Consider the following 24,246-nt stretch of genomic DNA (forward strand, 5'->3'; position numbering starts at 1 on the left):
ATTTAGTCAATCACTATTTGGTGGCCTCAGTTCCGTAGTCAATGGGCTAGTAAGAATTCAAACTTTGACATCATAAAAGCATTAAAGATGTAACACTAGTTATAATAAAATTCAAAATTTTGTTTCTTTCCTTACATAAACCATTGTCATTATTCTTCACTTGGCATAGCAAGAATATTACAAATAATCAACCATAAAAGCCAAACCAGGATGGCTGACTAAGAGATAATCTCAAAGTTTATCAAAGAGAAAACACATGGATAAAATAACTAGGTGGCAAAGTTCCATAAACATACACATGTATCATCTGATCCAGAAATCAGAAGAGCCTTTAGAATTCCACGCCAATGCATTGACACAGCCTTGATGACCCTGTCAACAGATGGTATTAGCAAGAAAAAAATAAATAAATGGCCATGTAAACAAATATCACCGCAATGCACCGCTTCATATACCATGCAAAATGGAAAGCTAAACTACAAAATAAAACATTATAAGAAAACTCAATCCATATTTCATGCAATATACTTATGAAACCAAACAAGATTAAGCACCAACTAAAACTCAAATGAAAGCATATTACAAAAGGAAATATATTTTTAGCAACTGACAAAGTCATTAGGCAGTTCAATCAATATTCACAATACATCAACCACTGTCAAAAAAATTGACAAAAATCATGATACCCAACATTTTCAGCGCTAGCACACAAACAGCACAATGGTTGACTATCCAGTAACAACCTAATCTTAAAGAATTCTGACAAGACACAAAGGAAGCATACTATCAAGTCAAAAAATAAAAAATGATACACAAAGATACAAGGGATATGGTATTGAACCATATAAAGTAATCTTCCTTCAAAAATATCTAAACATTAATCATTTATGTTTTTGCAAGGGGAAATAGTGAGAGATAAAGGAAGTGTCTGTATTGAAACTATAAAAGCCAAGAACAATTTTCACATTTAGCATACCTCCATTTCCTTCTTCAAGGTGAGCCTTTGTATAAAAGATGAGTGCATTTGCAACTTGAGGTTTATGTCCTGCATATGTATCAAGATTCTTTATGTTAGTCTTAAAATACATTGTTAGAGAAGACAGAAGATTAAACCAAGATGGACTATTCATATGTAACAAAAAATTGAGAAAAATAAAGAGGAGAAGTGTGTCCACTTTTCAGCTGATAATCACCTTTACCTTTAAAACTCCAAGAAGGGGCATGGAAACACCAGTAAGGTTGCTGAACAAAAATTTCGTCTTTCCTTTTTCAGGTTCTCATTAACAAAAAATTGAATAAAAGAGTTCTTGAGATGCTAACCAGCCAAAAAGCTTGATAAAAAGTCTCTCACACAGAAAGGTACATTAAAGCCAATTCAATAAATAATAATAATACTAATAATGATATCTGTATCTCTATATCTCTATAGCTCTATAAGTGTGTGTGAGAGAGAGAGAACAGAGATAGCAACCACGGATTGTTGGTCTGTGTGAGCATCAGCGTCAATAGAAACAATTGTCAACCATGAAAATCCAACAAAAAGAAAACGCACAGTAGCACCAAATAATCAATTAAAAAAAAAAAAGTAGAAAATGAAACAAAGGTAGCAACTTTCTAGAAAGTAACCGATAATCAGAATCCACACTCTCCAATAACAACCTACAAAGATCTAACAATCAAATAACACCACAAACAAATCAATAGAACAATCAGGTCGAAGGAATTACTCGAGCAGGATCTGTCCGGCGATTGTCAAGGATGCGAGCAATGTTACCATCAGCGTAGCTCCAACGGTCCATCGCAAAGACGAAACCCTAAACAACGTAACCCTAGCTCGTTCTCCTCCCCTCCTCCCTCTTCTCTCTGCTTCTCCTCCCTAGGCGATGCCACCCGTCTCGCTCTCTCTCTCTCTTTTCTCACGCGTTACGCCCTCGGTTTTGTATCCATCTCCCAAAGACAAAGACCTTCGAGAGTATGTGCCAAGATGATGCATCCGTTATACTTATTGGATCCGTAATCCAGTAATCGGATCCCATGTCGGGTAATCGGATCTCATTACAAAAAAACCGTTAATTAACTTTCCATGATGGTGTTTTGGATTTTAAATCCGTTCATTGAAATGATCCGTAAGTAATTGGATCTCGTGATGAGTAATCGGATTTCATTACATAAATCCGTTAATTAACTTTATGTAATGGTGTTTTGAATTTTAAATCCATTTGTCATATTTATTGGATTTCACATTGAAATGATCCGTAATCGAGTAATCAGATCCATGATGGGTATGGGTAATCGGATCTTATTATATAAATCCGTTAATTAAGCTTTTATGATAGTGCTTTCACATTGAAACAATCCACGATTGAGTAATTGGATTCCATAATGTGTCCATTAACCTTTTATGATAATGTTTTAGATTTAATGTTTACCATATTTGTTAGATTTTCGCATTGAAATGAACCTCAATCAAGTAATTAGATTTCATGACGGGTAAACAAATCTCATTAAGTAAATTCGTTAATTAATCTTTCATGGTAGTATTTTTGCTCTAATGTTTACCATATTTTTTGTGGGATTTTCACAATGAGATGTGGATGTTTAAATAATAATGATAAAAAGCCGTTAACATTTAACGATGTCATAAATTGAGTGTTTATTGAGTTTGGAGCGTGTTTTTAATTAAGATTGATACTATGACTTAAATCAATTAACCTTTAATGATAATAGAAGATTTTATATATTTAATTAAGCATTTTATATCACGCTTGCCTTAGCGAGATCTATGTTTATATATAATATTAAAAAATATGGACAAACCGATCATATGTCGGAAAATGACTATTTATTACTTACTGGTTAACCTTTCATGATGGGTAATCGGATCATATTATATAAATTAGCTAATTAACCTTTCATGATGGTGTTTTGACTTTTAGATCCGTTTATCATATTTGTCAGATTTCACATTGAAACAATCCACAATCGAGTAATTGATCCCATAATATGTAATCGGATCTCATTATATAAATCCATTAACCTTTTATGATAGTATTTTAGATTTAATATTTACCATATTTGTTGGATTTTCTCATTGAAATGATCATCAACCGAGTAATCAGATTTCATGATGGGTAAACAAATCTCATTACATAAATTCGTTAATTAACCTTTCATGGTAGTATTTTGAATCTGATGTTTACCATATTTTTTGTGGGATTTTCACATCGAAAACGTGGATGTTCAAATAAAAATGATATAAAGCCGTTAACATTTAAAAATGTCATAAATTGAGTGTTGATTGAGTTTAGAGCGTATTTTTAATTATAATCGATACTATGATTTAAATTAGTTAATCTTTAATGATAATAAAATTTTTTATATATTTAATTGAGTATATCACACTTGCCGTAGCGAGATCTATGTTTAGCGATATATATATATATATATATATATAATATTAAGAAATATGAACAAACTGATCCTATGTTGGGAAAAAAAATATTAACTTTTTTTATTACAGTAATAATTATTTTTATATCATTATATTGATAAAAATTCTGCAAATTGGAGTAAATAAAATTGAGGTGTAATATGAAGAAAGAAAAAGGGAAAAATTGAAAAATGCAAAATAGAACAAAAAGAAAGAGTATAAAATATTATGATTGTAATTTCTTTCATATGTTAACATCCATCAAATTTTTAATGTAATTTAATTATTTAATAAACAATCACAACAAATTAAAAATATAAAAACCCATATATTTATTTTAATTAATATTAATCAATCAAAAATTCATCAACTCCAAACACTTCATCTTTGAATCAGAAAACATTTCTATGATCCTTTAAAAGCCACCCATAATTCATCAATAATCTTCACCAGATCAACAAAAGAAATAAGTGCAAAACTATGATTGTGCCATAATATTGACATGCAGCTGCAAAAATTGACACTAGCAACATCAACAACTAATCAAGTGAAAAACCAAAATTTTTTCATTCCCTAAAGATGTCTAGCATAGCACAAAAGCCACAACAAAGAAGACTGTGACTTCACTAGTTTGAACTACATGACTGCATTTTTCGGGTAACAATACCCTTAAAGCTACAGCTTATCTACATCGAAGACGCTAATCTGAATAAAGTGGGATACGATATCGATTGTATTTCAGGAAACATGTGTGCTGCTAATCTACCACATTGAAAATCCCGTACCAAGACCATGGCAGCTCAATATCATTCCCTTGTTTCGATTGAGGTAATTCTGAAATTAAACAAGAAGCCGCATTCATCAGTAAAAGAAAACAAGATTAAATTCCTAACAAGAAACAAATGATATTTATAAGAGGCGGGTTTTGAATATTTTAAGGTAACAATGCTTAACAAGTTGAAATTCTAGAAAAACTGAAGTTCATGAAGCATCTATTTTTGTCATTCGAACAAGGCATTTAAACTTTTTCAAACAGTTTTAACCAATGCTGTCAAATGATCAAGTTGTTAAAAGTGCAGCTTTGGTTCGGATCAAAATTTCAAGTAACTGATAAAGTAGTATTTTAACATAGAGATCACTGCTGCAACTGGCAGACCTCAACAACTTTATAGTTTATACTAAGTTACAAACATTAATTAAAAACGAATATACCCTATTCAATTCATAGACAGATTGACTTCTATTCAATCAGCAAAAAGAGATTTTTCCAGTCCTACATTATTTATTTCATAGTTCCACTAGTAGAAACTGTTAGTACCAGAGTATTTATTAGTAATACAGGCCCTTTCTACTGAGTACACAAGCTAATATATTAAAATGTGAAATGCAAGAAAAGAGAGATTCTTACATTTAAACTGCTGCCCTGGATGTTCCTGATCCCCTGTGCATCATATTCTTGCCTTTTGACAGGATCACTAAGAACTGTTCAGAAAACATATAAACCAGTGACAATCTGCTGAAAATCTCTACATCTACTTCTAACAAGAAAAGCAATAGAATATAAAGCATAATTAATAGCACATGCACTCATTCCGTTCTCTCACCTTTTGGGAGGATAAATGAAAACGGAGGTTCAGAAAACACAGACAACACTGAGAAAAATTCAACAAGGTTGAAAAACACACAGAAAGGGATAAAAATTAAGGTATGCACAATAGGGTACACAGTCATTACGGTTTCTCTCCAATTTTTCATTTTTCCTATTTCCACATCAACATTCATTAAAACTACTAGTAGCAACTGCAGAAAAGCTATAATTTCCCAACAATATAATGAAGTAGATAAGCAAGCCAAACATATGAAAGAGCAAACACATTTACTTTAATTCAAAAAATAATCTTTAAACTTCATTCAACCAAAAAGAGTCGTCTATTAACTCACCAATTGCCGAATTTCTCGATAAACATAACAAAGCTGTGAAGCATACAAATATTTCTCATGATATAGAATTCATATTTTAAGAAAATAGGGGTATTTTTTTCCTCTCATGATTTGCTTTGCTTCACTATAATCCAAAGAAAAGGCACAAACTTTCTGAGCAAAAAAGCATCCTTTTCAACATAAAGGCCAAGATAATCAAGTAAAAAAAAAAAAAAACTCCCAATTCATAGCACAGGTACCTTGATATGCTTCGTTAATCTGTTGAAACCTTGAAGTCGCACCAGCCTCATCCTTCCTCTTATCAGGATGCCACTTCTACAAAAAAACAAAACAAAATGAAATTCAAAAAAATTCAAACACATAACCAAACCCTAGGGTTTGAGAACATGAAAATCAAAAAAACTATATTTTTTTAAAAAAAAGAAAAACAAAAACAAAGAACAAACCAAAGCAAGGCGGATGAAATTGGAGCGAATAGTCTCATCACTGGCATCAGAACCAACCTCGAGAATCTGATAATAGTCCCTGCCAATCAAATTCGAAAAGAGAAAAACGAGATAAAGGACCAAGAAGAGATGAGAGAATCAGTGGGGCAAAACTAGTACCTTTGGTTTAAGAAGCAATGAGAGAAAGCCATCGAAACCAAAAGGGAAGCCATGGCCTCTTCCTTCTTTATAGAAACCGAACTCGTCTTGCGACATCTCTTCGTCTCCGGCGAAGATACGAACAGCCTCGAAACCTCTGAAGCTTTTTTCAGGTGGTGATGACTGACGAGGGGGATTGATTCGCGGGCCTATTTATAATTTTTTATTTATTTGTTTTAAATTGTTTTTTTAGTGGAAATCGCTAAAAACAACTTGAAAGCTTGCAATATGCACATATTCTCCTCCTTAAATTTGAATATCTATAAAAAGTCCTTCTTTTTGAATACAATGATTTTTTAAACCCCCAAGCATCTAATAGTGATTGATAGAGTTAATTTGGATTTTTTTTTGACGAAATTGTCCTTTGCGTGGGAAGTTGTGGCAAGTGTGACATGGTTTGACTATAATGCCCTTGGGTGCAATGAGTTTCTATTTAAAACATGAGACTTCTGTTTAAATATGAGGTTTTGTTTAAAAAACAAGTTTTCTGTTTAAGAAACGAGTACATGCATTACTCTTCATGCTAACCTAAATTCTTTTGTTAATGTAATCATGCTAACCTAAATTTTTTCCCACAAGCTTATTAAATTTTTAATGTAAATATCGTTATTTCCATATAATAAAGAACGACCATCTTTATGCTTGTTTGCCTTTGTTTAACTATAGATATTTCTGTTTAATATATTGCATTTACGTTTAAAAGAGTGCTTAAATATCGTTGTTTCTATTTAAATATGTACAAGTGACCAAGATTAATTGGTTTTTATACCCATGATTAATTTGTCACGTAAATATTGGTTTTTCTGTTTAAATATCAATGTTTCTGTTTAAGAAATGAATTTTTACGTTTAAGAAATGAGTTTCATCAGTTTCGTTTAAAAACGAGTTTTGTTTAAAAAAAATGAGGTTTAGTTTAAAACGAAATTTGCTTTGTTTAAAAATGAAAGTTATTTAAAGAAATGAGCTCTGCTTTAAGAAATGAGTACATGCAAAAATGAATGCAAAAAGAATAAAAATGTATGCAAAAAGTTTAAAGGCGATGATGGAATTTCATATCACGAGTGGGTAAAAAGGTGAAACAATAAAGGAAGGGATCGTCAGGTGATTCAAAAACTCACGAGTGCGTTTTGAGAAATTTTAAAATGCTTAAGGGGTAAACAATAATTTTCCCTTAAAATTATCTAGTATTTGTTCAAGTATTGAATATACTGTAAATTTATTTATTTATTTTTGCCTTGGTAAGGATCTACCAATTAATTGACAAGAAAGTTAATAATTTTTTTATATATAAATATAACAAATTTTGAAGTTGAAGAATCATGTGGTAGTCTTGTGAAGAACTAAAAATAAACTACAAGACTTACAAGAGTACTTAAATTAATTTTAATGAACCGAATCAATATTTGAATAAAAAATATTTTCACACAACAAAAGGAAATATTATTTATTTATTTAGTTATTTATTCTCAAAGATGTATATCTTTGTGGCAAAGTATCTGAATTTTGGAGAATGTAATCTTGGCGTGGTGGGCTGCTCGACCAAACACCCCTTTTCTTTTCTTAGAGAAAAAAACCATTTTCAATAATTATCTCAATAGTTATTATTAGTGGTAAAGGTAAACAAACATCTTTTGTTAATTTGAAAAATAAATTCCTAATAACAATGAGTTTTACAAGATGCTGGGGAGAATATAAGGCAGACTATTGCAAGTGTTGTGAAATAGTAACTTCAGTAATTTGTGAAAGAACCCTGGATATCAAGAGATGCAACACAATAAACAACCATCACGTTTTCTATAATGCCTTAAAGCATCTGATCATCAACACCCAAACGAGGGAGGGAAAAAAAAACTCGCAAATAAAAAGTAAAAACAATAGTTGTCCTATGGAAAAAAACTTCTAATTAAGAGTCATCTGGTACATTGAGTTCCTCTATAGTTGGAATTCGCTAAACTGGTAAAAATTCATTTAAGTAAAACAGATAAAATAACCAGACAATCTCTCTTCGATAATATTCATATAAACTTCAAGCAAAACGACTGCACTAGTTCCCTTCGTATTTTGGGTCTGCCATCACATAATGATATGCAATGACCAAAACAAATATAAAGATGCCAAGGAAGTTGGCAAAGAATCCCAAGTCCTGATCATCAATCATCTGAAAATAAAACAACGAAGAGCAATTAGTAACATGTTAACTTTCTAATGAGGACACAAAAAACATAATGCTATGAACTTTGACTCAATGAAATCAAAGCCATATATTCACGTATATGACAAAACTACGAGCTAGCCATGAGAAGCAAAAATAGTGAGGGTTCTTTGACAGATAAATAGATGGTGAGCAGTGATCAACAGCTCAAGTATCGTGTGCATCACCAGTGTTTCTTCTGCTTCTCCCGCCTGTAACCTATAATTATTCTTGGGCACTCATGAATCGTGCGCAAACTATAATACATAACAAGATCATTCTCCCAAATATAAGCAAGCAGTGAATAAGTGCTTCAATTAAACCACCCTTTCAAAATTTTACAAGTTCAAGATCGCAAAGATTGGTATAGTAATAAATCATGTAAAAACTTGTCCCCAAGCTACTAATTATAAGTATCAAGTTGCCCCAAGCCACTAACAATAGGCACCAAGTCTTTATGCAAATACAAATGGCAAGATTAAGTTCATCAACTTCATCACGCGAATGGTTTAAAAGGGACAGCTAATTGCACAAAACACAGATCTTATTACATTCATAAAAGCTTGTACCTGACAGAACAACTTCAATGAGAAACTCAAGAAGGTTGATGCGTATGAGGCAACAAAATTAATTGCACAAGCAAAAACATGCAAAAAAAGAAAAACATCATAAAAAAATGTGATATCCCTATCCTACACAAATATTGAAGTTAAATCATTTCCAATAGTTCCAATAGGCCAACAGGCACCCTGTAGGTTTACTTTCAGCAGCAAATATTACAGAAGAACATCACCTCAGATTATTTTTATAAGCACCTGTCTTTAGGTATGGATATACTCTAATTTCTAGGATTCTAAAAGCATCCCAGATTCAAATTAATTTTAACAAGGCCATCAGTAACTGTGATGAACTTCATACAATTCTTTGGCTTTATTCTGATATATTTGAAAACACAAGCCTTGAAATATTCTCATAATGGCGTAAACAATTTCTAAAGCATATAGTATTTACTGCATTTTCATCGAAATAAATTCTTTTAACTATTCTTAATATGCTCCCCACGTTAGTTCTGACCTAACAAATTTACTTGTGTTTCAGATACTATATTTGCAATACTTTTTAACAAAGCGGAAAGGAAATAGTTTGTGACCTCCTATGCCTCCAACACAACTATGGCTCCTCAGCCTCAAACAGCCCAAACACAATTTATCTCCTTTATCTGATTGATTTTATACACATTTTTTATGGGTATTATCCTTCATTACACATAAATCCAAACAAAACCACAAAAAAAAAAGGATTCACAGCTAAAACCCAGACGATACAAAGGTACAGTAGAGAATGCAATGCCTGCAAAACTACAAGGTGAGCATCAAAACTACTAATGGTGTCCCACAAAGCAGCACCTAAATATTTAATTTATGTTCCCTCTGTATTTCTTTCTAATTCTAAATCACTCACCAAATGTGCATACTCTGAATTTTAAACTTGACATTTTACCTTGGCTTCACCGCATCAGCTCAAACCATCCAATGGGTACATTAACATATACAAAGTAACTTAAATAGAACCCCAAAAACTGAAATGTTGCAATCATACTTAGTACCTAGTTTCTTACAAGCTTTACTGCTCAAAAACTTGAACTTCGATAGTGCATCATATTATAGATTCCGATGAGCATCTTATCTTTAATCCCCGTGCTCTTAGGTAATGTATTATACAGAGAACCTTGATTTATATCCTGGCATAGAACTAAGTAACTACAATCAAATCCATCACCTTCATCGACAAAAATATTTGGAAGATATCAGCATTGTTCAGGCCCACTTAGGCCTAAGATCACAAATTTCGTTCCATATTTATAAACATAGAAATCTATAAGATCCCTTAGGCATCATCATTAAGCCCTTCTATAGGAAAAGAAACAATGACATCTCTCATAGCATATGCACTGGTTTCAAGTAATTAAATTCTCCCAACATAAACAATTTTTTCCCCTCAATTTATTGGTAACACTACAAAGCCTAGTTCAATCTCAAGGAAACTCTTAAATAAAACTAATTCCCGAATTTAATGAGAAGAAAACACAAAATCCTAAATCAGAAATCAACAAACATGGTAAATAAACAAGAACTGCCTTTGCACCACCGACGCAAAGCAGATCATCAGCAACAAAATTCAACAGAGGATAAACAAGGCCAGATCCATCGAAATGTATATCCAAAAATCACAAAATCCTTCAATTCACACCAAAGGATCAAATAAAATGCAAAATAAATAAATAAACTATTCATAGATCAAGAAAACTAAATCAACTGTAACGCACGATAAGATCCACCAAATTTCTAGGGGTTTTAAAGCAAGATCTCATCTCAAAATTCAAGAAAAACAAAGCACAGGGAAAAACCCTAGTTAGAATCCCTTACCTTCGCGTCGGTCTTCGATGGAACCCGAGAGAACTCGAAGGATGAGAGCTCGAGATGGTCACTGGCTTAGGGTTTTATAGGCCGAGAGTTGAACACGTGTCCCTTCATCACCCGTCCGATTCATGAAATCGACGACCAGAATCCACTGTAGAATTGAATAAAATGATTATCGGATGCGGGTCCACGTTTTCAAACCCGATCCATCTTTCATTTAAATAAAAATGAATATGCAATAAGTTTTAAATTCTTGCAACCATTTTATTTTGCTTATTGTAAAAAAAAAAAATATATTAACATTTTATTTTGGTTATTAATTTCCAATTTTGACATTTTATTTTGCTTATTGATTTCCGATTTTGTTTAAACAATATAGACAAGTAAAACACTAAAAATTTACACAGCGAATCAAAAGAATGTCCATTAGCTCTTCATGTTTTCCAAGTAATTAAAAGCCTAAATAACTGAAATAAATGAATCCAAAATAGAGCAAAACACAGTTCAACCTCTCATCAACAATACAAACATACTATCTGAAGTTCTGCAAATGTTTGTAATTCACAGATGTTCATAATTCACAACTGAAATTTTGTTCTGTTTGTCTGAAGTGTTCCTCACAACCGAGCAACATAAGAATTCGCTTGTGTGACATATCTCACCCACCGATACGGATTATAGGTTTTCGACTTTTTGGCAATCTGTAAGTATCTCACCTGGACATACAAAAATACAGAAGTTAGATGTCATTTAAATGTTTTGAACTCTAAAAAATTTTCGGGTAATAAGGATGGTTTTCAGCAAGGGATGTCAGAGCAAATGAAAGAATTAGAAGAGCAGTGATCTAAAAAGAAGGGAAAATGATGGAATTAAATATGGTGAAATCAAGCAAATGACTCACTTGAAGCCTTGATGCATTGTACATTGGTATGGTGAAATTCATGCTTACAGGGCCTGCTTCCCTTGTGATATTTCCTACAACAGAAAAATGAAAGTTGTAACAAATCGGATACTAAAAATTACAAGAGGAAATTGAAAAACAACAGTTTGGTTCATGATACGCGGTTTTGATGTCTTGCGTCTATTATAGCATGCACATCAAACAGCCAGGTTTAGGCCCTTGAAAATGTTCATGTAGTTTGGAGTGTACTACTTTGTCCACAGAAAATGTATTGTGAGATTCTATGGAACCATATCAGAACATAAATAGCAGTTTGGACCAGAATGGGTACCATATTAGCTATTTAAATCATGATTTTGATTTTAGACAACATCGACTGACGATAACTGTGAATTGTAGGCCATACCATGAGATTCCTGAGAAAATGTGAGCTTTGCACGGAGAGTATGGTCAGATCCACCAACAATCTGAAATGAAATCAGAATAAATACATAATTCCAGACATGATAAACAGAAACTATGTGCTGGCTGTTGATCAAACACTAAAGAGTTGACAAGGTCCTTACCTTCTTCAGACACCATTCAAATTTCCTGCTTCCTTCCTTGAAATCTGTTGTTTGTCCAACAGCCCCAGCTTCCAACTCAAAACTGACTCTGCAGAAGTAATTGAAAAAGAAATGATAAGACCAGCATAAAACAAAGTACATCCTTTTGAGAAAAAGATACATGTGAAAAAAAGGTTATGCTCCTGAAAAATATATAACTCCAGCTAACAGAACAAATTCTATGATTATAATCAAGGTTAAGCTTTCCCAAACTAATGCTAAAATTGAGAAACTCTGAAAGTGGCAAGGTAGAGGACAAAAGCTTTTGGCAATGATAGCTCAATATAATGCTGAAGATAGAATAAGATAGAATGCAAATGGCATCGTCATTTAAAGCCCTCCCTATAAGAAATCCATCTATAGGGGTGTCATCATTCATTGAATAAAGACCTAGAACACAAAACCTTGTTGTGTAAGTTGGCAATGGCATTTGTACTGAGATTGTGTTTGCAGTAGCACTTGAAGGAAGTCAGCCCGAATCTTCAGAATAACTTCAGCCTAATAAATCATCAAGAGAAAAATACTCAGATGCTAAAGCCGTGCATTCTAGTTGATTATTTATAACAACAAGAACACAATCTTATTGTGGATTACTGCATGAACCACACCTTAGATGGTCCAGCTTCTTCAACTAAGGCATTAATACGAAAAGGAGGCTTGAACTCTTGAGTCATACGATAGTTCATCACAGAAAATTCCCCATCAGGAGGTACCTTGGAAAAGAACCAATAACCATTAATGACATCAGTTGCAAAGAAAACAAATCAAGATTCTTAACAGAACTTCTATCTATGCCAAGTGTAATCCACGTAACCATATTGTGATCTTTTAAGCAGAAAATGATACAGTAAGTTGCAATCAGGCTGTCACTAAGTGCTCATTAAGTTCAACTCACCAAAGTCAAAGTCCTGTCAGAGTCGAAGCTGTCTAGATGTACAGATTCATGAAAGTTACAATCGTCAAGAACCACAATGCCCCCTCCAGCAGAGAGCTACTATAATCTGTTGCATACAAGAACATATATAATAACTGAAGGTGTCAATTAACAACTCTTTGGCATTCGTAGAACTTAGAATAGGCGGTACATGACTTATGGAAACTATAACATGAACCCAAAGTTCTTACGAGAACTTTATCTAAAATGCATACACTTCAGCTTTGGAAAACAAACATCCAGCAAAGTTTACAAAAAGCAAGTGAAAGAAGAAGGTTTTAGTGGCATGATGGTGCATCCAGAGGCATAGAAATTGCTATCAATGAGTTTAACTGGTAATCATGCGTTCAATTCATCTAGTTGAAAATTCATTTAAAATCTGGAGAAAATGTCAGCTAAGGAGTAACCAAGTAAGTATATGCTGGAACCAGTGTTATGCCATACAATCAAATATTTATGACTTGACAGCAACAGAACAGTAAAAGGTCACAACCTGAATTCAAATATAAAAATGTGAAATCAAAATAGGCAGCAAATTATAAGAATTACCATAGACAGATCCTCCGCCACTTCTGCCAATGCTCAGATCCTCATTGAGGGCCAAAGCGTATTTCTGGATTTCCTGTAAGGTAACTCTTCATTTGAATGGTGCCATCAATCTCAGAAGGTAAGTATGTAGCCCTGTGAAGCTATTGTCAGTTTATATCCAAGCAAGAGGCAAAGTAACCGATTAAAGAATGCAAGCTTCTTGTAACAGCTATAACATAGAGCATTAAGAAAAAATAGAATTACAAAAGAAAGGAAGTAGTCATTGATGAGCATCTAAAGGAGGCAAAGCGCCTCTAATAGTTCATTTCAAATTTCTAATAGTAGCACCTCTGATTTTTTTTTTTCCTTTTCCAAAGAGTCATGATGCAAACCAATTACTTCCAGTATATTAATGGCTTTACCTCTAGAAATGATGCAGCACGTTCAAAAATTAGTGTGTGAAATGCAATACGACTAATTGTCTGTGTGAGATCTCATTGATGTCAGTGATATAGCATATAAATTTAGGCAAAATAAAAAGTTTTTCTCCCAAGGTTTGGGGATTCCAAAAACCAGTGAGAAATAAACCTATAACTAGAAAAGAAGAATTTTACAAACTTTAATTAATAAATAAATGAGATCTCAGAAAGTTTAACCCAAGCCACCATTTTCCTTTTTCCATCTCACGTCTTCAATGCGTGCTAGTTATTAAAAAAGTAATACCCCTCTTTGAGTAAGCAAAGCAGCTTAAATAAAGGTGATAAAATGGGATCATGTAGCCACAGAATATTCAAATCTGTTTATGTTTTATGCAGCACTCAAGTTCGAGTGCTGATTTATATGCCTTATTAAAAATGATCTAGAGAAAATTGAAAAGTTTACTTACACTAGAGCTGAGATGTCACACTTATTTTTCAATGATGTCAACAAAAATTTCCTCTCTCTTTCTACCACCAGGCTCATTAGCTACAACAGATTTTGTAACAGCAGTACCTGGCATCCTTTTGCTTCCTTGCTGCAAATTTAAAAACAAAAGCAATTGATTATGTGCATGCAAGAATAGAGGACAGATGAGATTGAGATCATTATCAATAACATGAGAATTTGTTTCATTAGAGTACACAAGGATAAAGCGGATGAAGATACCATAAACATGGCTGCAGGCCCAAGAGGTGGCAGGCGTGCAGCATCAATCACTATCGGTTCATTAAATACGTAAGACTTCAAAACTTCTGTAGATGTAGTCTGTGGATAACCAAAGTCCTGAAAGAGGAAAAGAGGCAAGGAAATATTCAAGACAATAAACTATACCCAAAATCAAGATATTTAATATGTTCCAAAAGATCCTAGTCTGATTCTTAACTAAGCAATGCTGTGCATCCCTCAAAATGCAGTCCACCAAATAACATAATAATTATATCATTAAGAAGAAAACAGAAGTATGAGTGACCCTCTAGAAGTAGATATTGTCATGAAAGAAGAATCTACATTATAAGAATACTATGTAATAGCTAATACTTTAATTTCTCCTAAGAAAGTACAATCACCAATAAATTCCTCAAAACCTACAGAGTCCCTGATATGGAATCATCACAAATACTTGTATCATCAAGACATGAGTTTTTCATAGATGTCAGTAGGTTTCATGAAGAAATTAAAAATTTATATAGCTAGCGAGAATAAAAAGGCAAAAAGATACTCACAATGGCTTCATCGAGTAATTCGTACACAAGAACAAAATTTTTCCGTAAAGAATCTTCATTGAGAACGCCAAGGTAGTCTTTGATGACACGGGCAATTCTTTGTAGAAGCTCAATAACAAGTGATGGTGAGACATTGACTCTAGTGGTTGCCACAAATAACAATCCAGCAACTTTCACATGAATGTAGTTAACCCCATCCACATTCTTAACAAAAGAAAAGAAAAACACACACACACAGTCATACACAAAAGGAAATGTAAGAGAAAGTCCAAATGAAAATGGAAGACAACACTAGATTATAATAAATAAAGATCATGAATGCCATTATCTTATTTTTGAATTGAAAAAAATGAATGCCCGATCCATGAGATGTGGTTTTTTCTATAAATAGCAAGCACTTAAGAAAAAATGCTTGTCATAATCTTCAGAATATGCAAAGGAAAAACTTCCTATAATTCAGCCTAAACTCAAGAATGTGAAAGTTGAGTGAGGACCTACAGCTACCAATAATTCAATCTTTGCATAAGGGATCATCGAATTAGCTCCTTACTTGTTTTCAATTTAAATTAAGGCAAACCATCTTGATAATAGAAATCATTGATCACATAAACCGCAAGAAGGAGGCCAACTTTCTTGCGAGGTTGTAATAAAAATTCAGATTTATACAAACTGATGATGGCTAAAATTTCACAACTTTGGATCACATTTATCACTAAATCATTCCAACAAAGCATCAGGCAACCCTAGAGGAGATTTCAAAAATGCGGATACCTACAAAGACAGGGGAGCCTCCTCAGGTTCATCTCCTTTCAAAACTTCACCTTCCGAAAGAATATCTCCGCGCTTCCCTTTGGCACCTCGCCACGATCTGCAACAACTCTCAAACTCAAACCTTAATAACAATTTGCATCAAAACCACAAAGTCATAGTAATCAAAAATTCAAACAATAAATCAGAGATTCCTCAAACAAATCCATAAAAGAAAAAGAAAAAAATCAAAAGCAATAAGAGATCGTGGCCGATCGAATTCCTTATGGATCTGAGTAAATGGAAGGGAGATCGGAGAGAGGAACAGGGCTCACAATCGCGGAAGACGATGTTATCGCCGCGCTGAGAGAGCACGAACAACTGCGAGATCATGGCTTGCAACAAGAGAAGAGCTTTGCTGGGGTCTTCACTCCCTTTCGTCTTCTTCTCTTCTCTTCTCTTCTCCAGTGACACAGCTTTCTGCTCGCCGGCACGTGCTCAACACGTGGCAATAATGCTTATATAGGACCTATTTACGGACTTTAATTAAATCATCCATTTATGTAAAAAATGACGACTTCAGTGATTTAATAGTAACCATTCAACAATGCAATTAACATTGTTATAAACAGCCCTATTCACTATGAAAAATATGATAAGACAGTTTTAAGTTTTTAAAACAATTGTAATGGGATGTATGGTACTCTCTATCTCATATGTTCGATCATAATCACAACAGTAATATAATGAATCAAAATCATTTAACTTAATTTGAAACCTCCACCAATATATATATAAATAAAAACCAATGATCAATCAACCTATTCAACCCAAATACAATTTTTTCCGTTTTTCATCACTGTTTTTTGGGGTACTGTTATCCACTATCTTCCTTCATCCCTTTGTATGTTTTTAATAATTTCCTCTCTTTTGCTTTTTATTTTTTTTTATAAAATATATTGTCATATAAAAGACCAATCTACTAGGGATATATATAAATAACAATTCTATGAGTGATTTTCTATTAGCCGTTAGATTTGAATCCATAGACATCAGATCATCCATTATTATATAAACAATGACTTCAGTTGTCCACAGTACACAGGAAACATAATTTTCTCATCTCATTGTTCGATCATGATCATTAGCATAAATTTTTTGTTTATTGTTTTCCCCGTACCATTGCCCAATCTCTTTTCTCATTCCACGTCTATCTCTCTAGCAATTTCTCTTTCATACTTTTATGTTCTTTGTGGACATTCTCCAAATTTCCGCAAAAAATATATTATTCCTACTTTTTGTATTTTTTGGACTCTCATGAACTCTCGTAAAGAAATATATATATTACACTACGATTTGATAAACGGTCTATTTTTAAAAAAATAGAAAATAAATAAAAACAATATCATTAGAATTGTTTATAAAACCATTTGGTTTGATTTATTTGGAAACTGTGAGTTCAAATTTTTGAAGAATTTTTTTTTACTAACTTTATGGAAAAAATAATAGAAAAAAAAAACTCCAAATCGCAGTCAGCACGATTTAATTGATTTAAGGCGGGTAAACATTTGTTTTGGATTCATATGTAAAAATAGATCTTAATTTATATTATTCAAAGAATATTTTTATAACATATTTGTTATAAATATGAAAATTTACACCATGAAAATTTAATATTTGAATTGATAGTGATTCGGTTTTTGAGATGGTTAGAAAATGAAATGCGAATTCTACTATTATAGAATGGTTATAATATTTTTTTGAGTATACATACATATGAAAAAAATGAATTAAACTACTAAAATTTATAAAATATAAATTTAATATTTTATAAAAAATGCTTACTTATACCAATAGGTGTTGATCAAAGGCTGTTAAAAAATCAACGGCATTCGGGTCAATTGATATCGGGTCTCTTACGTAGGGCGTTCGTTTCAGGGAGGATCAGGGATCGAGACCACATGTCTACGTGAGGTGAGAGACACGTGGGCCGGCGTGAGTCTTGCTCCCCACGTGCACATATTCTCGCGTTACGCTGTCGTCGCTTTCTATGTTAAATGTATTATCCAGCAACATTTGACTCTTAATCCAAAAAGTAGAAAAAAAGAGGTAATCCTTCAAATTATGGAAATCCAAAAACAACCAATCAATCAAATAAATCATTTGTTTATCTCTAAAAAAATAAAAATAAAATAAAATAAGACTCTTATCAGTGAGAATGCAATGTTAGTATGTTACAGAGTGATAGTGCCACCTTCATGACCATCAACCCTTCCCAACAAATGATACAGTGAGAGAGAGAGAGAGAGAGCATTAAAGCACGTTTAAGAAAGCTTGGGGCCCAATGACACAAATAATAAAAAATAATAAAAATTAAATTAAATTAAAAAAAAGGAATAATAATTAATAGAAGAGAATGAGTGAAGGAGAAAGAGAGAGGATGAAGTGGCTAACTGTCCATGGCTTCTCATTCATTTTCTTATCACCAAGACAAGATGAGGTTGAATCCTCCCTTGGATTTCTATGCACTTTTGGCCCTTCACTTGGATATCTCTGGATAACCACATTAATTCCCTCTTTCTCCCTCTCTTTTTCTTTCTCTATAAAACCCTCTCAAATATCTTTGTTCTTTTGTCTTCTTCTCTTCTTCTTCTTCTTCTTTATTCCTTCCATTTCCTTTCTTTATTCTCTTATTACCACTCTCCCAACAGAAGAATAATAAAAGCAATATGCATCATCATCATCATCATCATTCTCAGCTCCTCCCTTGTTTGCAATGCCACCCACAAAGCTATATTAGAATGGTGATTAATTAATGATTATTTAATCAAGAACAAGTTTTATTTTATTTTATTTTCTCAATTTGATGATGATTATTATATATATATGTGTACAGGTTCAACATTTGATTGAGAGATGTCTCATACTACGTATGAACCGTGATGATTGTGTTCAAGCTCTTGCTCAGCATGCATGCATTCAACCTCTTGTCACACTTGCTGGTATTATTTATTTATTTATTTATTAAGTTAATTAAGTAAATTTTGGTGTGAATATACATAAACATAAATGTTTGGTTTTACCAACTTAAATTTGCTTGCAGTTTGGAAAGGATTACTAAAAGAGAACAAGGGTTTCTTCCACTCATACTTGCATGAAATTTCACCAAGACATTATAACTGTAAGCTCACTCTCTAATATATATATTATTTCTAATATTTTTAAAAAATGAGACAATTTACTATTTATATTATTCATCCGGAATGAAAAAGGGATTTAAATTTCTAATATAAGACTCCTGTGCTTTACCGTTGGGCTATATAAATATTAGTCTTACTCTAGTTTTTCTACTAACATGTAATAATATGCACAGATGCATAACATTTCTAAATTTATCATTATATGAGTCTCTAAATTAATTATACTGTTTTTATTATTGCAGATAAAGCTCATGGGAGATTTTCAGGGTTTGGTAGAAGGAAGCAATGGAAATGTCATGGAAAATGATGAAAGAAAAATGGCCAAATATATAGTTCAATTTCATGATAGCCAAATTTCAAAGCCTAGACTATAAATAAATAATTCTATGCAAACTGGTTGATTTATTTTAAATCATTTTATTATCTTGATCCAGGATAATTCCAGGGTGCATTCCTATTTCTTCTTTTAAATCATTTTTCTTCATATTATTTCCATTGCATTTATTTTCCTACAAATAAAATTAATATTATCTCTATCTCTATCTCTCCATCTCCATTTTTTCATATAAATACGAGGAAATTCTAATTAAAGAGTGCAAATGAAGGCTTTTTTCCCCGTTGAATATACCTCATAACTACATAAATAATCCCAGAAAAATTAGTTTAATCCTCAAAACCTGCTTAACAATTACTTAGCATATCTACTGCTGGAACTCAGCCTGCAAAAGAGAACGAATCAGACATGATGTGGCACAACACTCTATTTCTGTCTGTACATATAACAACAAAAACTTAAAAAAATAAAAAAATAAAAATAGAAAACCCCCAATGTATTACAAATATTTCATACTCTGATTAAAAAAGTAAAAATAAAATTTAATAAGGAATTCAAGTCCCAGAGAGCACACACAGATATATAGATACAAAAACAAGTATTACTTTGCTACTTCATATGTGGGGGAGATATCAAACACATTCAAACCAACAAACCAACCTATAACTTAATCTACCTTAATCTCAAAATAAATTATCCTCGAAATTAGAAAAATCGAGCCATAATTTTCTTACAAGGCGAAAGTAAAATAAAAATGTCATGAAAGGAGTATCTAATAAGGCACATCACATTATTGAAAAATTTGTTATCAATTAGTCAAATTCAAAGGAATGCATCAAAGCCCAAACCCCAATTCAGAGCAGCAAATTGATCTAATTCAGAGTTGAAGTCATTTGGCAGCATAACTTTGAAGCCATATTAATTGTCAGTTAGGGCCCCCTTCAGTTAAGAAACACTTCAATGCAAACCAGTAGATTCCTCATACAATGCAGCTAAACAAATTCATTGGGCAACTATGACATTGCAAAGACTAGTACCTGTTGGTCCTAACAGCTGCAGCAAATTAAATATTTCTACCAACCTACTTTCCCCACTTCTTCATTTGCTATTGAGACAAGTACACCACAATTATCATTCAATTTCTTCATTGTCACTTAAGAGCTGTATAAACATTAAAGAACAAAATGATATTAGCTTCGCGATAGTACTGATCACAAACACATATCCACTGCTTTGATATAAAAAGAAATTTAATTTTCCATCAACATTAGAGCTCCGTCCTTCAAACAATGGCCAAAAGATTTAACCATGATTCCCATTCTTGTTTTGGAACAAAAGCGGCCTATGATCTCAAATGAAAGAATACTGCAGCATTTGTTTCACAAAAAATCATTTGAGAACTGATTTCTGATGGGTGCAAAAGGGTGTAAGTTTGAGGTCAAAATTAATATTGCAGACCTTACAGGGGGATCACAATTTATATACCAAGCAATATTCTTCATTAAGGCTCAATGCTCATTCGAGGCATGTAGACAACAACTTCACTTGATGCATGTTATTAACAGATCCAGAACCATTTTTTCAGAAAAGAATGGGTATAAATATCCACAGGCCAATTTAGAATAATGATATATAGTTTTCCTTATGGCCTTAATTCACATTAAGGACACACTGAAAGACTTTCTATGATGTCACCTATCTCATGCCATCAAGTTCATATATATCAACCATGAACATTGAGTCTCCACAACTTCAATAAATATGAATAGGGCTTATGTCCTCAAACTGAGCTCAGATTATAGATATCAAAGGCCATTTTATACAGAGAATTTAGTCACAACAGATTCCTCATAAGGGAACAGTCTTTTGAAGAGCGCTATCATCATGTTTTACATTTTGTTTATGCCACTACTTCCTTAGGTTTTTGGTTGGTGAGCTATGTATTAAATAATTTTCCTTCCCATGCCTTTAAAAAGGAAAATGAAAATAATACCACTATTCAATTGGCATTTACATTTTTTTTCTCTAAATAGACTTATAAGCAGTTGTGATTGTGGACGGTTTAATAATTTACTGCAGTCTAAATCCCAAAGCTATACTATACAACATCACAGTGTAAAAATATTGACCTCTGCCGAATAAACCAAAACAAAAATCTTACGAGATCCCAAAAAACAAGTCTCTATCTTGAGAGTTTTTTTTGCTCTAACTCAAATCTTGTTCAAGATGACTGTACTGTACTTACTCACAGTTGTCCCCTCAAAAACCAAAAACATTAAGAATTTTAATAAACAGGAACCCTAAAATATAATGTAGACCACTAGAAAATAAAAAGCGAAAACAAGAAAAAAATACTAAAGGAAGACATAGCATTTACTCAAGATATATCTGCATGCCCAAATTAATCAGATTTGTCTTCCAAATTAAGCCATTATAAATGATCCGCAGCAATGAATGCATTCAGATAGTGGCAAGTAGCTCAGGGAAAAAAATGGAACAATACAAACAAGTACCTATAGACGACTTGTAAACATGATAATTTGCCCAGCAGCCACAAAAGAAAAACATCAAAACAATACTAGCATAACATCAACAATTTATAAGCCTTTGTCAAACAGCCAGAATGATTCAATTTCCGCAGAACTTGGATAATTTATCCACTTCCTACAATTGTTTGTAAACATGTCTCACCATAGTTCCCCAATACATATATTTGTCCAAATACCAAAAGCAATGATTTTTGCAAAATGCAGTCAAGAACTCCCAAATAGAAACATCAATCAAGCAAACAAGAGGTTAAAACTAATGCCATACCTTTGTAACTACTGCTCTGTCAGCAAATTACAAAGAGCGCCCCTCTTCCACCAAGCAAGCTGCAAACTCAAACACCCAAACTGACCAATGGTAGGTCACATCGATTCAATCAAATTTTTGCTGCAATGACAATTCTCACACTATGAAGGAGTCACAAGTCATTGTCCCGTAAAATACCAATACAGAAATCAGTAAAAACAGCAACTTAATCTATTAATCATACAACAACAAGCTCACAGCGTTGGTAGCAATAGCAGCAGTCTGCTAATCAGTCCGAATGGAGAACTCATCATCCTTGAGGAAAGGGAGGTTCTGCAAATTCCCCAGCAACTCTTCTGTGGAATCTAAATCTATATGAAACTCCACATCATCCTCAACCATACTCTTCTCTTCTGGACCCCCTCCTGCAACCTCATTTATATTGATCCCCGTCGCCTTGATGGCCTCCGAGGTTAATACTTTCTTTCTCATGTTCCCTCCAACCTTCTTCCTCGCTACCTTCTTGCTCCTTCCCGTGCCACCTGTCGCAGGGGCATCACCATTCTTCTCTAGAAACGTGGCGTCCCTGGAATTAGGGCTAAAGTTCGGATCTTTAGGGGTGTTAGAATCTGGGTTTTGAGGGAAGAATGGAATGAATGGCTTCCAGTGGGAATCGATGGGGGATGAGGGGAAGCCGATGGGGAAGAAAGCCCAGGAGCAAAAGTAGGAATCTGTGCCGGGAACGATGGGGGGCGGCTCCGGAAGCGCCTTGGACTGGAATACCCGGCTACACGACGGGCACCGGAGATTGCGATCAAGGTACTCCCGAGCATACTGGTGAACGTGGCAGCACGCCGGGCAAGCGGTCCAGAAGGGAGATGCGTTAGTTGGCGATGATCGCTCGTTGGAGATAGCAGAGAAGGCATCGGAGAGGACCTTCGAGGCCCTGAGCAGCTGAGGGAGGTGGTTCCCGGTCGGGAGCGAAGGAGGGAGGGCAAGGCGGCGGAAATTGCGGCGAGGGGCTGAAGGGGTCTGTCCGGGCGGCGGATCGATCGAGGCCGAGGATAGAGAAAGGGTCACCAGGGTGGGTCTGGGCGGCGAGAAGGACCTCGGCGATCGCGAGGACGTGGTCGACGCCGTCGATGAGGGGATCGTGCTCGAGGGCCTGCTCAGCGAATCGCTTGCTTCCGACGAGATCGTGCGCTGCGAGGAGGCGCTCGGCGATGGCGAGGTTGCGCGCCGCCTCCGTGCGGTTGCCGGCGCTGGTGTCCATGGCTGAAGCTCGGAAGGAGTGATCAGGTCAGGGGAGATGCAAAGATTGGGTGGCGTTGAAGGGCCGAAGGAGACTTAAATGACCAAAATGGACATATATATTATGTTAATTATAATAATATCCCTAGTCTTTGTGGACTTGTAATAATAAAAGACAAAAGGGTATTTTAGTCTTTCGAACTGATTGTAGAAAGATTTTATTTCCCAATTTTAGTTCAGTGATTGAGTTTGATAATTCAATGGAAAGTAAAGAAATGGAATAAGGGTATTACTGTCTTTTTCTTATTATAACAAAGTTTTTCTAATTTCGGCCGTTTATGTTTTTAAAATTATTTTTTTACCGGATATTTTCTATTTTTACTTTCTGTTTTTGCAAAATATATATATATATATATATTTTTTATCATCATTGTTGTAAAAAATAAATTTTATAAATAAAAATTTAAAAAAATACATTTGTTATAAAATGTTAAATTAAGGTCTCTTCTATCTATTGTTCTTATATAATATAATTATATATTTTTTAAATATATGTAATATCTATTTAAACATAAATTTTAACAATTACAAAAACAAATCACAAATATTTTCATTATCGTTTGT

The 24,246-nt window shown here is 33.6% G+C and overlaps 4 protein-coding genes, 1 long non-coding RNA gene and 1 pseudogene across 6 annotated transcripts; 1 reads left to right on the forward strand and 5 right to left on the reverse strand.

Moving 5' to 3' along the window:
- Window positions 1–296: 296 nt before the first annotated feature.
- LOC120250460 lies at window positions 297–1,985 on the reverse strand. The gene is made up of 3 exons (XR_005533016.1): window positions 1,728–1,985; window positions 977–1,045; window positions 297–372 (listed from the first exon to the last, which is right to left on the reverse strand). It is a non-coding gene; the product is annotated as an uncharacterized LOC120250460 (long non-coding RNA).
- A 1,988-nt stretch (window positions 1,986–3,973) lies between these two features.
- LOC120250164 (chaperone protein DnaJ-like) lies at window positions 3,974–6,096 on the reverse strand. Its single transcript, XM_039258950.1, has 5 exons — window positions 5,977–6,096; window positions 5,818–5,895; window positions 5,611–5,686; window positions 4,839–4,912; window positions 3,974–4,264 (listed from the first exon to the last, which is right to left on the reverse strand). Exons 1-5 carry the CDS (start codon window positions 6,070–6,072, stop codon window positions 4,193–4,195), a joined length of 396 nt encoding a protein of 131 aa, XP_039114884.1. The 5' UTR covers window positions 6,073–6,096; the 3' UTR covers window positions 3,974–4,192.
- A 1,684-nt stretch (window positions 6,097–7,780) lies between these two features.
- Window positions 7,781–10,730, reverse strand: LOC120249854 (dolichyl-diphosphooligosaccharide--protein glycosyltransferase subunit 4A). 2 transcript variants are annotated; one of them, XM_039258531.1, is made up of 3 exons: window positions 10,633–10,661; window positions 8,395–8,425; window positions 7,781–8,173 (listed from the first exon to the last, which is right to left on the reverse strand). In XM_039258531.1, the coding sequence occupies exon 3, from the start codon at window positions 8,171–8,173 to the stop codon at window positions 8,060–8,062; it is 114 nt and encodes a 37-aa protein (XP_039114465.1). In that variant the 5' UTR covers window positions 8,395–8,425; window positions 10,633–10,661; the 3' UTR covers window positions 7,781–8,059. The 2 variants fall into 2 exon arrangements, 1 of the variants encoding a protein (XP_039114465.1); XR_005532894.1 differs by lacking the exon at window positions 8,395–8,425 and having other exon boundaries at window positions 10,633–10,730.
- Window positions 10,731–11,024: 294 nt separating this feature from the next.
- On the reverse strand, window positions 11,025–15,831 carry LOC120249329 (annotated as a pseudogene).
- Window positions 15,832–18,675: 2,844 nt separating this feature from the next.
- Window positions 18,676–19,699, forward strand: LOC120250247. The gene is made up of 4 exons (XM_039259038.1): window positions 18,676–18,848; window positions 18,941–19,046; window positions 19,148–19,225; window positions 19,487–19,699. The coding sequence occupies exons 1-4, from the start codon at window positions 18,774–18,776 to the stop codon at window positions 19,549–19,551; spliced, it is 324 nt and encodes a 107-aa protein (XP_039114972.1). The 5' UTR covers window positions 18,676–18,773; the 3' UTR covers window positions 19,552–19,699.
- A 2,760-nt stretch (window positions 19,700–22,459) lies between these two features.
- LOC120249330 lies at window positions 22,460–23,669 on the reverse strand. The gene is made up of 2 exons (XM_039257829.1): window positions 23,376–23,669; window positions 22,460–23,332 (listed from the first exon to the last, which is right to left on the reverse strand). Exons 1-2 carry the CDS (start codon window positions 23,642–23,644, stop codon window positions 22,657–22,659), a joined length of 945 nt encoding a protein of 314 aa, XP_039113763.1. The 5' UTR covers window positions 23,645–23,669; the 3' UTR covers window positions 22,460–22,656.
- Window positions 23,670–24,246: the final 577 nt, after the last annotated feature.

Source organism: Dioscorea cayenensis, chromosome 19 (genome assembly GCF_009730915.1).
Source record: "Dioscorea cayenensis subsp. rotundata cultivar TDr96_F1 chromosome 19, TDr96_F1_v2_PseudoChromosome.rev07_lg8_w22 25.fasta, whole genome shotgun sequence".
Taxonomy (NCBI): Eukaryota; Viridiplantae; Streptophyta; class Magnoliopsida; order Dioscoreales; family Dioscoreaceae; genus Dioscorea; species Dioscorea cayenensis.